Raw genomic sequence first — 13,979 nt, forward strand, 5'->3', positions numbered from 1 at the left:
CAGTTTACAGTGGAGTATATATACACGAGACATACCCCATGTGACATCTCATTATATATAAAAGAGACATAATATTTTAACAAGATGTGCAACAGTGGGTCATAAATGAGATACTCCATCTGCAGTCAAGATATGTTTCCTCATGTCTCCCCCACCATGTTCTAAGAAAGGTTGTTGTCTTGGTATTGTTTCTTATAAGCTCATGCAACTTCAGAAAAACATAAAATTTAATTAACATATAGGAATTTTTAATTCATCAAGCATATTGAAATTTCCTGCAACATATTAATCCTACCAAGATATCTAATTTTTACTACTTATGTGACTATGTCACATCGGTGCGGGTGCAAGTGTGACACTAATTTCAGAAAACTTGGGTGTAGGGATGCAAATATATGTATGTATGTACATAGGTAGGTGTGTATTCTATAGAATGCATTTGCAATTGTACAATTATAAGTCTTTTTAAGTTTTTCTAACTTCAACAATTTTGGTCTTCGTCAATGTTGCCAGTATCAGTATCAGCCGTGAATCGTTTGGCCAAGTGAATTGTTCTGAATTGGCTAAAAAATAATTAAAAATATTTTGTGCCAACCAGAATGTGACGCATGTTAAAACCATTAAAATAATATTAAAATTTTGATTTTAAGTATTTTTTACATTTATTAAAAATAGCCGACCCCAATTGTTTTGGGATGAAGACGTAGTTGTTGTTGTTGTATTAAAAATAGCCGATTCAGGTTAGTATCGTATCGATTTTCAGCCGATACGAAACATATCGGCCGATATGCACCGATACCAACAACATTGGTCTTGGTCAGAGTTGCACAAAGTTCAAATTGGACCAAAATGGTCATGTGTGAGTTTATCACACCCAACACTTGTCGACCCACACCCAGCCATGTCAATTTCTGCACTTGCACGGTTGCATCCACACTGTGCCAACACAGGTGCTTTGGGGGTGCAGAAGCAGCCATGTTACATAGTTTAATACTGCACTAAAGCTACATTCAACAGATATAGGAGGGGGAAACAGTAAATTAAGAGATGGAGAGAAACTTTGCTACATGACACAGTATGCAACTGCATGTCAGAGACTCGGAATAAAGAGTTACAGGTCCAACTCCTTATCACAGCCAAAAAATAAATAGCCAGCAGCAAGTACTTGAATAAAAGAGGAGAACAACAAAGAATTCCAAACGAGCACGATCAAATGCGTCACAATTTTGGGGTTCCTGACAATCACATCAAATGCCAGTTGAATAATTTTAGTCCATGCAAAGGTGTACAACATTCCAGCAAATTTATCAGAAGTAAAACTAACTAGTTTACAGAAGCAACAAATAGAAGATGAAAAATATTGGGAACATATGAAGAAGGTTTTGCATCATAGGCAACTGATTGTATGCTTAGCAGCAACAGGAGTTACATCAATGACGAAGTTAAATCTTTACCTTCAAAATTGTAGATTTACTTAGCTTGCCAAGTGGCAATTTTTCTGCATTGTAGCCTGGAGGAGCATAGGAAGTTTAGCATATCAATACTACAAATAAAGATGTAGTGAAAGCAACTGAAGTCAACAAAAACACATTTAATTAACCAGATGGAAAGACATAGGGAAGACCAATGTTGGCCAAAACACAGTTTAAGAAAAAAATCATATTAAGTAAAAACATTTTAATTGTACCACCAGAAAAAGAAAAAAACAAATTCATTAACACAGGACCATCTATTCATAGTGATGACCAGACAAACTAACCGATCTCAAGCATTTGTTGCTTCATCATGCTGACATCACATATAAGAGATATGAATTGAGCAATACGTAGGTCAAGCTTGGTCTCCCGAGGCTGACTACCAATTTCTGGCACACCAGGATTTTCCTCAGTCTGTATAAAAATAAAACATTGTCATCACTTACAATTAAAAAGAAAATCACTAGTGCAGAATGTGTGCTTTCAAGTATCAATCAAACAATGCGAAAATCACAAACAAGTACTCTCAGTAAAAAGGTGGCCACCTTTCTGTCTGCACCTTCACTGTAGTCCATCTCCAGCCAAGTATAGTGCTTTGGAAAAGGAACAAACTCTTCTCGATTTGACCAATGGTTTTTTGTTTTGCTATAAAATTTTGATTCAAATTCTTTAATTGCATCACTGTGTGAGCCATAAGGTCCAATCAAGTTATTTTGACCCTTCACCCCAACCCGACCCCATCTCAAGTAAACCATATATGAGCTGCGATCATCAGATTCTGCAATAGCATTCCACCAGTTCTTTTTTATGAAAAAGATAAAAAGTTACAGAGAGAGGAAAATAGAGGTATATGTAAGAGTCAAATAGCATGAAAAAAAATACTAACAGATTGTCAAAAAATTTATATTGATAACAAGGGAATTTAAGTTTATTTTATTAGATTAAAATGCAAACAACTTTTTGACATATAACAGACGAATGTGCATTTCTTTTTGTGTTTTGTATTTTATAACATATCTAAAATCAGTATTCAAATTTCAAACAACAACCACAAAATTTACTGTTATTTTTTTACTTTGGAAGTTCACAATGCTAGTAGAGGATCTATTTAGAATAATGGAATATCTAACACTATGTCTATGTTTCATAAAAAATATCCAAGTAAACTGATGAAGTAACATAATAACAAGAAGAAAACCTTTGATGCATGCCCCCAAACATAAGAATATGCATTTTCAAAAAGAAAAAGAAGCCTTTTTTATTCCAAATTCGAAATAGAATTTCATGACCTTCAACTTTAACAGATGGAACATAATTAGCTGATTTTTCATTACATATTTGAACTCAACTTATTTCTTGCAAGCCAAACACTTCAACCATCATCATTCTATGATACAAAATACATGTAAAACATATTTGTTATATATTAACAAGCCAATACGAGCCGAGCCAAGGCAAACATTGGTTGTTCATGCTCAAGCTTACCGAGCCTATTCCACAAGTTTGAACGAGCTTTTTACGAGCCCGACATGAGCCCAGCCATGAGTGGCTCAACAACAATTTTTACCATCACAAGCTGATGTTAATGATTATTCTCCAAAGACAATCTTTTACTTCACTTTCATGCTAGCACCCCTACTTTTGGTTATTATAGTCTAAGAGCAAACAAATTTGAAATATGAATTTGAAGCAATGCCACATAAAGATGACAAGGCTTGCAAAAATAATTGTTTCGCATATGCAGCCACTGCAAGCAAAAGTGATGGTGTTGAAGACCTACCAAGAGCTTGAATCACATAAAATTTGTTATTGTTTTCGCCAACATTTGTTTGATTCAGAATCGCATCATAGACTTCATCCCCCTGAAAAAAAAAGGCAAATGAAAATTGGAACAATTGAATTAAAATAACACATGATTACAAAGAAAGAATAAAAATGCCATCTATTTGTGTGGGTTACGATCAAGTCATAAAGCGTAATAAAATTGAATGAAATCAACGGTTTTGCAAGCTCAAAGAACAAAGTTCATGACTTCTTATCGTCTAATATTCTGCATACAGACACAAACATTATCTTCCAAGTTTTCTATCCAAAGGTGAACAAGAGTTGATGCACATATTTTTAAATTTGATTCTATGGAATTTGCTAGGATCCTACATTTTGAGGGATTCTACATAAGCTAGAAGAGACAAGGAAGGAAGGGAGAGAGAGAGAGCAGAAAAACACACTAATATCTCATTGTTTCTCATCTTACTTATTGCAGGCTTGAAGCTTATATTCTTGGTGTGCTTTGCAGTATCTCGCATGCCCTCATCCTATCAGCTATCCACATCGTGTTGAGTACCTTTCTCACCTTCTTTATACATCCCATTAAGTCGACCTTCTTTGACAAGCATAGATCGATGTAACTATAGGGCTGGGCAATCGGAATGGGCAACCCACAAGCCACAAACACCCAGGTCAATTGTGACAGGCTTGTGCCTAATATTTTGAGCCTGGCCTAACTTGAACCGAGCTTAAGCCCAGCCCAAACTTCTACAGACTAGACATAGGCAAGGAGACAAGCCAACAGCAAAGGCCGTATTCAAAAAACTTATTATAATAAAAAATATAACAAAAAATGGACACCTACAAGAAGAAAAGTGAAAAACAAAAACACTCCATTGTCATTCACATTTCATCCCTTCCTTCAGTTTAACCTCGCTAGTTGCATACACTGGCATGGTTTCCTTGTCACCCTTATATTTGTCGCAGTGGCACAACCTCACAACACATCCTCTCCCTTCCAACAATCAATAGGTTGTATAGCAATAATATTTTCAATTAGCTCTCTCTCTCTCTCTCTCTCTCTCTCTCTCTCTCTCTCTCTCTCTCTCTCTCTCTCTCTCTCTGCTAAGGACTTCAATTTCCTTACCAACCATGGACGAGGTTGTTGCACTTGTTCTTGATTTCCAACAAACACCGTCATGCAATGTATTCATTAGAAGAGCTACCACTTCCTTCAGTTTGGCTTGAAGTCACTCAGTTTCCATGGCTAACGCGACAAGATCAGAGGGCTCGCCCTTTTGTTAAAAAAAGTAAAAGAAAAAATAATAGAGCCTATGGGCTGAAAGGGGAACGCGTCGGGAATTTGCACTGGCCAAACCCAGAGTCAGTTGACCTACCCAGAAACTGGGCCATTGTGCAACCCTATAACTAAATGGACAGATATTTTTCTATTTAATACTCTACCTTAAGTTGGGAAAAAGATGTCCATCATCTTCAACTTGCATCCAATTTCTGCAAGTAGATCTCCTGATGACTTTGGCGAATGCATATGAATGTTGACTCTAGGATCTTGCATAAGAGGCATGAAATAGTCCAACTTAAGGGGGTGTTCGTTACATGTCCACTAGCAAGAACGAACTTTTGTTCGAAACACTCACCCCTGCGGAAAAGAGCATCTCATGGGGGAAGGTGTGACTACATTTCATATGAAAATGTTGATTTCTTATGCAATTCATGTGGCTCACATGTGCTTTCCCACAGCTGTGTTTGTTTCAGTGCCTATAGGAAAGAGGCCCGCCTTCATAGGAAGAGGGCCTTTTCATATGAAATATGTGAAAATGTCTACGAAGAGACAATACGCATACAAGCACAAATACTTTAAAAAAGATGTGCATGAAGGCACTCTCACAACACTTGAACAAAATACGCAAAAACGTAAAAGTAGCAAACATGCACTAAGACATGTATTTTATAGAAAAAGGGCAAATGCTTGAGACTCTCAAGCTTTAAGAATAACAAGGGGGAACACCCCTATTTATACAAAAGCAAAGAGGTGCAAAGGGGGGCTCCCAAAGGAGTCGTTGGGGAACCCCCAACTTTGTGACCGTTGGGGGCTCCCCAACGACTCTATTGGGGGACCCCCAATGCACCTTTATGAAAAGAAAAGAAAAAAATAAAAAATAAAAAAAGAAATACAAAAAATAAACAGGGAAATTACAACATGTTCCTTTGGAATATGCGCAAAATAGGAAATTACAATAATACCCTTTTCGGGTAAAAAAATAAAATATGTATATAAATATATATATTTATATACAGAGAGATACGTATACATAATATATATATATGTATCTCTATGTATATAAGTATATATATTTATACTTACAACAATGGTTTTGGAGATACATTTTAACACCCCCCCTCAAACTTACGGTGCGATAACCGCAAGTTTGTCAAGAAGGAAATGAAATTTGGGCGAACATAGTGCTTTTGTGAAGAAGTCTGCAAGTTGATACTCAGACGTCACGTATGGTAGATCAATGACCTTCAAGAATTCTTCTCTGACATAATGGCAGTTCATCTCTATATGTTTTGTTCGCTCGTGAAAGGTGTGGTTCTTGGCAATATAAATTGCACTTTTATTGTCACAGCATAGTTTTGTTGGTTCTCTGATAAACACTCTCATATCTTTCAAAAGGCGTCGAATCCATACAATTTTCATGGTGGTAGATGTCATGGCTCTATATTCGGCTTCAGTGGATGACAGAGAGACCTTCTGTTGCTTTTTACATCGCCATGAGATTAAAGACTCACCTAAGAAAACACAAAAACCAGTGGTGGAGTGACGGTTACTAGGGTCACCTCCCCAATCTGAGTCAGTATAAGCAAGTAATTTTAATTCAGAATAAGAAGATAGAAATACTCCCTTATTCATTGTTCCCTTCAAATATCTGATGATGCGAAGAACAACATTCATATGAACGGTTGTAGGAGCGTGTTGAAACTGACTGGCGATGTGTATAGCATGTGACAAATCGGGTCGAGTAATGCTAAGGTACATTAAAGAACCTACCAACTGCCTGTAAGGAGTAGGATCGGTTAGAGGAACACCGTCGTCAATCTTCATTTTTTATCCCACGACTTCAGGAGTTTCGCATACTTTGTCATCAGAAATTCCTGATCTGTCAATAATCTCACAAACAAGTTTAGACTGAGATAGGAAATAACCACGTTGCAAATAGGCAACTTCAATTCCAAGAAAATATGTCAGAAAACCCAAATCTGACATCTCAAATTTTGAAATCAAGACGAACTTAATACCCTTGACTCCTTGAACATCATCACCTGTAATTAGCATGTCATCAACATAGAGTAATAGTATCACAATCCCTGGATTAGATTTTCTAGTAAACAAATCAGTATCAGTATAACAGGAGGAAAAACCATTTTCCAGCATTACACTGGTGAACCTGTCATACCAGGCTTTGGGGGCCTGTTTCAAACCGTAGAGGGCCTTTCGAAGACGAAGAACTTTATCTTTAGGAATCTTCATGCCAGGTGGTGCATCCATATACACTTCCTCGTTAAGGTCACCATTCAAAAACGCATTTTTCACATCCATTTGAAAAAATGTTCTAATTTTTAATAGATGCAATAGTAATAAGACATCTAACTGTAACCATTCGGGCTACAGGAGCAAAAGTTTCTTCATAATCAATTTCATACTCTTGCTCATACCCTTTTGCGACTAAGCGAGCTTTATACCTTTCCAGAGATCCATCGCTTTTAGTCTTAACCTTAAAAACCCATCGACAACCTATAGTTTTCTTTCCTATGGGTAGAGTTTGGAAATCCCAGGTTTCAGCCTTCCTAAGAGCATTAAGTTCATTTTGCATAGCTTCTTGCCATTCTATACATTGTTTAGCTTCTTCAAAAATTTTAGGTTCAAAATAAGAGTAAATGGCACTAAGACAAGCCCTATATCGGGGTGAGAAAGAATCAAAAGAGACAAAATGAGTTGGAGGTCTCCTATTCCTTTCAGACCTTCTATGGTCGAGAGTAGGAACAAACTCACTATATTGGTCAATAGCACTTCTAAAAGTGTCTGGATTTCTACGAGAATAGGTTATTGGATCACTGGAAATTCTATTTTCCGGTTCATTGAGTGGGTTATGTTCACCAACATCACCATCATTTTCCCCATCATGGTTTGATGATACATCATCATCATCACTAGATATATCATCATTACTAGATAGTAAGTCGAATAGGAAGGAGTAATCAAAATTTTCATGTTGAGAAACATTTTTATCAAAGTTGCTTTCATTTTCTAGAAATGTTACATTTCTAGAGACATATAACTTATCATCACGAAGGTCATAGCAATGAAACCCTTTTTGAGTTTCAGAATATCCAAAAAAGGCACAAGGAATAGCCTTGGGAGAGAGCTTGTCATTTTTATCAGTAAGTATAAAACACTTACACCCAAAGATTCGTAACCTATTATAATCAGGTTCAAGCTTATGTAATACCTCAAAAGGGGACATTTTCCCTAATATCCTAGATGGTAAGCGATTTATCAGATAAACAGAAGCAAGAGTTGCTTCAGCCCAAAAGTTTTTAGGAATGTTTTGGGATATAAGAAGGGTCCTAGTGGTCTCAATGATGTGCCTATGTTTTCTTTCGGCTAACTCATTCTGTTGAGGAGTTTTAGGACAAGACCTTTGGTGAACAATTCTGTGATCCTCAAGGTACACTTTAAATTGATTGGAGAGATATTCTCTTCCAGAATCACTTCTAAATATCTTTATGTTACTGTTGAATTGATTCTTGATCATTGAATGAAAAGTTTTAAAACACGAAAAAACTTCATGTTTGAACTTAAGAAAATAGATCCACGAATATCTGGAAAAATCATCCACAAAAATTACGTAATAAGAAAAGCCTCCTTTTGAAGCAGCAGGTGCGGGTCCCCAAACATCTGAATGAACAATTTCGAAAGTTTTAGAAGAGAACATAGTTCTTTGCTCAAAAGGTAAACTTTGCATTTTTCAGATAATACAATCATTACAAGAAAATGAGTTTTTACATAGGTCTTTTGCAAAATGTAAATAAGATAACTTGGTGATATTAAGATGACCAAGTCTTTTGTGCCACACATTTATATCCTTGTGCCGGGCAACATTACAAAAATAATTTGGAACTTGAAGAGATTCCATATAGTATAAGTCTCATTTTCTAAAGCCTTCCCCAATAAATTTCCTGGACCGGCGATCCTATATTAAACATTTATCACAAGAGAATTTAATATCGCAACCATGGTCCGAGAGTTGAGAAATAGAGAGAAGGTTTAAGTTTAGTTTAGGTATAAATCTAATTTTTTGAATAAAAAAATCTTGAGTTTCAAAATCACCTATTCCTTTAATTTCAAGAGAGGTTCCATCCGCAGTGGAAACAAAAGATGGAGAAACATTTTTTGAGTAATCGGAAAGCGAAAAAATGTTTGGGGACATATGAAAAGATGCATCTGAGTCCAAAAGCCAAGAGACTTTACCTGGAGAGGAAGAAGTAGACACGGCGGCACCGGAGGTAGCTCCCTTGAGGAGAGGTTGAAGGGCTTCCACTATTTGATTTATAGAGAGTGACCCACTTGATGATGCCTCCTCTTTTTGTGGTACACAGGTGGTAGCCATTGCGAGAAGCTTCTTCCATTTGAGACATATGGGTTTGATATGCCCCGGTTCTTTACAAAAATGACAAATAATTTTGCTATAGTCCCTTTTTCCTCTTTGCCCACCATTTTCACCTTGATTTTGTGGTTTAAAGTGAGGAGGACGATAGGTTTTTACATTGTTTCCGGGTCTTGATACGGCATTGACCTCATTGTTTTCTTCATAATTACAAGGAACCACAAGAACATTTGATCCTTGTTTACATAAACTCATACGAGTCTCCTCACCACTTAATTTGGTGAGTACATCTTCAAGAGAAGGAGGAGTAAACGAGGATAGAAGAGATGACCTTATTTGCTCAAATTCAGGCCTTAGCCCATTCAAAAAGTTGAAGAACCGATCTTCTTCAAGTTGCTTGTGACGGAGTTCAATTGCCTCTCCACTCCATTTTGGTTCAAGCATGGCAAGTTCGTCCCATATGGAGGAAAGATTGGCAAAATATTCCCTAATAGTCATTTCACCTTGAGTAAGAGAGAGAGCCTTCTTTTGAAGGTAACACTTATGAGATAGATCCCTTGATGTATACATTTTCTCAAGATAATGCCAAGCTTCCAATGCCTTTTTGAACTTAATAATGTTGGCATTAATCTTAGTTTCAACGGATGAAAAGAACCAAGAAAGAATCTTGAAATTCTTCATTTCTCATTCATCGTGCTTCTTAGAATACTCTTCAAGAGCTTTGATCCTTTCTTCTCCCTTAAGAATCTTGATTTCACTTCCGTTTACCACGGTTATTTTGGGTTCCGGTTCCGGAATCGTGCCTTGCACATAACCCCATAGCTCCTTCCCTTTTATGTGAGCCTCCATGTTCCTGGCCCAAACATGATAGTTGGACTCATTTAATTTGAAGCCAAGAGCAAAATGAGACTCTTTTTCGCAAATTAAGGAGTAAAGAAGAAGAAAGAAAAAGCGTACCAACATAATATCTCAAATTCTAGCTTGCACAAGATTCTTCTAAAATATTTGAGAGGCAAGATCCACCACCTCAACCTTGAAAGATCTGAAGGCACGTTTTTCGAGGCACTCGAAAAAAAAGGAGAATCCCACGATCCTCTATCACCAACCTGGCTCTGATACCATGTGAAAATGTCTACGAAGAGACAATACGCATACAAGCACAAATACTTTAAAAAAGATGTGCATGAAGGCACTCTCACAACACTTGAACAAAATACGCAAAAAGCGTAAAAGTAGCAAACATGCACTAAGGCATGTATTTTATAGAAAAAGGGCAAATGCTTGAGACTCTCAAGCTTTAAGAATAACAAGGGGAACACCCTTATTTATACAAAAGCAAAGAGGTGCAAAGGGGGGCTCCCAAAGGAGTCGTTGGGGAGCCCCCAACTTTGTGACCGTTGGGGGCTCCCCAACGACTCTATTGGGGGACCCCCAATGCACCTTTATGAAAAGAAAAGAAAAAAAGAAAAAAGAAAAAAAGAAATACAAAAAATAAAGAGGGAAATTACAACATATTCCAAATGGAATATGCGCAAGATAGGAAATTACAAGAATACCCTTTTCGGGTAAAAAAATAATATATATATATATTTATATACAGAGAGATACGTATACATATAATATATATATATATATATGTATATGTATCTCTATGTATATAAGTATATATATTTATACTTACAACAATGGTTTTGGAGATACATTTTAACAAAATATACTAAAACAAACGCTCCTTAAGCAGAAAAGAATATCAATATGCGTAGTTTTCTCATAATATACAAGATATGAGGCATATAAATTGTTGTTCCATTGTCATCATATAATTTCATTGGAAATTTTATATGTATTCCTAGCGCACTTAATTAATATAGACTTCAACTAAAGGGCTTCATACATTAGCATGCACCAGCACCATGGGTTTATATTCCACCTGAGCATTGAAGAAACACTTTCGCTTTTTCTTTTCTCTCCCATGATATTAAGTGGTCTACAAGTGAAAAATCCAAATATAAAACTCCTATCTTTTGAGGATCTTGCCCAATCTACATCTATAAAAATCTCCACATCATAAGGAATTCACTTCTAATGATTCTGCTTTAAGCACTTCAAGATATGTTGTGCTACCATCATGATTCTACTAACTATACTCACAATATATGGTATATCTGGTTGAGCGGAAAGAGATAAATGAGCGCATCCACTAATCTTTGATACATAACCACCTTCTTGAATACCTCATTACTTTAAATTCCCAATTTATGATCAGACTCAATGGAACTATCTAGAGGTCTGCACCCTAAAATACAAGCCCCACCATAGGAGCTCACAGTCCTCTCAACAATATACAAAAAAAAAGGAAAAAAGCATATAACAGGTCAGAATCAAGAAATTCATTGGAAAAATCGAAACTTCTTGTATGCTTATCCAAATCAGACAAAACCAGTTTCAAAAATCATATAAAACTCTCAAGCTTCAACTGTCCACAGCACAGATGAAGCATTCTAAGAGATTTCTGACATCATTAGATGATAGAATATCCTTCAAAAGATCTGCTAAAAGAAGCCTTCATGAGTATGTAGAACTGCTAAGGATCTGCACCTTGAAGGATTCTATGGTACCTAGAAGGAGGTTATTCCAAGGCCAAACTTAGTTTATTAGGTACAAATTTATTGCAATATTCAAAACGTCATCTCTTCAAAGGTGAATGCTAAAAACTCCCAAACCTAACAGCCAACAGGCATTCAGCTATTATCAGAACAAAGGTCCAAATCAAACATTAATTAGGAGGGCAGGGAAATTATCAGCAAGAAATTTATCAATTAAAAAAGAAAAAGCAAAAGAAACACAAGCAATAAATTAGACAAGATGAAAATTGAAAAGCACTTGGTTGAAGAACAGATAAAAACTAAATGAAGAAAACTTTGAGCCAGTAAGTGAGATATAAAATGGGAAAAGTGCTTTAGGGGTTAAGAAATGCTCACATACAAGAACTAAAACATGGTAGCGTGATTTAACATCATCTGGAAGCCACTGATCTAAAACTGCACCACATTTCTTGGTTGCTGTAACAAATTTCTTGCTGGAACCTTCTTGATTTTCTTCATCTATTGTCATTAACAATGCAATAATCAAATTTTGGCAACTTCAGTTTACCTGGATCGCTGGCAACGTGCAACAAGGATACTGAATCATAGAACCAGATAAACTATCTTATACCAAATTTACATGCCGAGAATCATTAGCAATGTAGCAAAGGCTACAATCGATTATATTTTTTATCCAATAAGCGGTGTGTCAAGAAAGCAGCCAAAAAAAGTCCCAACGGCAGTAGATTCAAGCAAGAAAAAAAAAGAACACGGGAAAATTAGGAACTCAATTGCGGGTATTCATATCTCTGCCACCACTATCATATGGTCTTTTAAATTGTAACACTAGTTGCATTCTTAGTCGATCTTCTTCTCTTCTTTTCTGACTTTTTTTAATCACTGCTCTATACTTTTATATTGTGTTTTCTACGTGAAGGTTTGTCACTTTGTTGGTAACAATAGAATAAAAAAATAGCAGTTGTGAGCCTTAACCAACTCAACCTTATCTAATTTGTAATATCGAGGGCTGTGTTCTTTGTACATACAGAAGCAGTTTCTTCTTTCTCGCCTGTTAAATTTTCTTGCTTCGTTCAAGCAATTTTGAGTGTTTACCTCATTATAGATAGGCAAAATGGTTATTTTAATGGTAGCATAAGAAGCACGCGAACACGAAAAAATCTTGCCTAAAATCTCCTATACTACAAGCATGCATGAGCTCTAACCATATTCATGATTTAGTAAATTTATTTCTTCCACCGAATCCATCCGTCAGAGCCAAGTGTGCCAGCAATACAGGAAGAAGAAGACAAAAGAAAACTCGAGGATGAACTTATCCGACTAGTAAACAAACCGAGGTGCTCGTGACTGCTCAGTTCGACTTGTGCGCTAGCCCGTTCACGATCGAAAATAAGTTGGGCGAGTTGGAAACAAACCCAATTTCGAGCTTTCCAAGTTTAATGTGACCGGGATAGGTCGCTCTAAGGATTTTTACTTCAATTGTACAAGAAATCGTTGCTCATCATGCCCGATTATTCTCGAGGATGAACGATCAAATGTCCAAACCTACATTTGACGCAATCGAGTTCGAACGGAAACCGTACGAAACCCTTTTTCGTTATCGAATCTTTTCTCGTACCTTTCGTGCCATTTTCAGTGGAATCCGAAACTTTTTCCGCCTTTCGTTTCTTCGAATTCGCGCCATCGGCATTCAAGCTCGCTTTCTTTTCCTCTTCGAGGATCGCGGCGTCGAGCCTTTCCACCTGATCGAAGCGATCAATGATCTCTTGTGAGTTCGAACGAAGTGGAGAGAAATGGTAGAAAAGGGAGAAAAATTCCCCACAGAAGATTACCAGAGCGGGCTTCTTGCCAGTGGTGTCAAGGCCGCGACTCGCCAATTGCTTCCGTAGCTCTTCAACTCTGAGCTTGTTCGACATCCCTCGATCCGATCGATCGAACGAGAGAGAGAGAGAGAGTAACGTTTCGGCGGGGAGACTCGCAGGGTTTTAAAATGACGAATATAGCTTCCCCGCTACGCTTTCAAAGAAAAGCTTCCAGCCGACGAGTAGAGATGTCCACGGGTTGGATGTAACCCGACATCCGGCCCGAAGCCGATTACTCGGGTTCGGTAGCCAGATTCGGATCTGATTATAATCGGATTCGGGCTCGGTATTGAGTTTCGCACTCAAAACCAAACCCAAATCCGAAAAGAACCAGAGTCAGACTAAAACCTCACCCGTTTAAGTGTGTGTATCGGGTTTTAAGCTAGTTTGATCAGGATTCTGTTATATATATATATATATATATATATATATATATATATATATATATATATATATATATATATATATATATATATATATATATACCCGGTAGCCAAATTCGGATTCGGGCTTGGTATTGAGTTTCGCACTCAAAACCAAACCCAAATCGGAAAAGAACCAGAGTCAGACTAAAACCTGACC

General features: G+C 36.9%; 1 protein-coding gene across 2 annotated transcripts in view; it reads right to left on the reverse strand.

The window, feature by feature from the left end:
* PARP2 (poly(ADP-ribose) polymerase) overlaps positions 1 to 13,482 on the reverse strand; it is a 48,054-nt gene extending 34,572 nt beyond the window's left edge. For both annotated transcript variants that reach the window (XM_090000282.1, XM_090000283.1), the window contains exons 1-7: positions 13,368 to 13,482; positions 13,154 to 13,277; positions 11,918 to 12,036; positions 3,256 to 3,337; positions 2,021 to 2,253; positions 1,760 to 1,889; positions 1,455 to 1,510 (exon numbers count right to left, since the gene is read on the reverse strand). In XM_090000282.1, coding sequence (XP_089856408.1) covers positions 1,455 to 1,510; positions 1,760 to 1,889; positions 2,021 to 2,253; positions 3,256 to 3,337; positions 11,918 to 12,036; positions 13,154 to 13,277; positions 13,368 to 13,451 — 828 coding nt within the window. In that variant the 5' untranslated portion in view covers positions 13,452 to 13,482. The remainder of the gene's footprint in view (positions 1 to 1,454; positions 1,511 to 1,759; positions 1,890 to 2,020; positions 2,254 to 3,255; positions 3,338 to 11,917; positions 12,037 to 13,153; positions 13,278 to 13,367) is intronic.
* Between the last annotated feature and the right edge of the window lie 497 nt (positions 13,483 to 13,979).

This window comes from Nuphar pumila, chromosome 3 (assembly GCF_984573655.1).
Source record: "Nuphar pumila chromosome 3, dmNupPumi1.hap1.1, whole genome shotgun sequence".
Taxonomy (NCBI): Eukaryota; Viridiplantae; Streptophyta; class Magnoliopsida; order Nymphaeales; family Nymphaeaceae; genus Nuphar; species Nuphar pumila.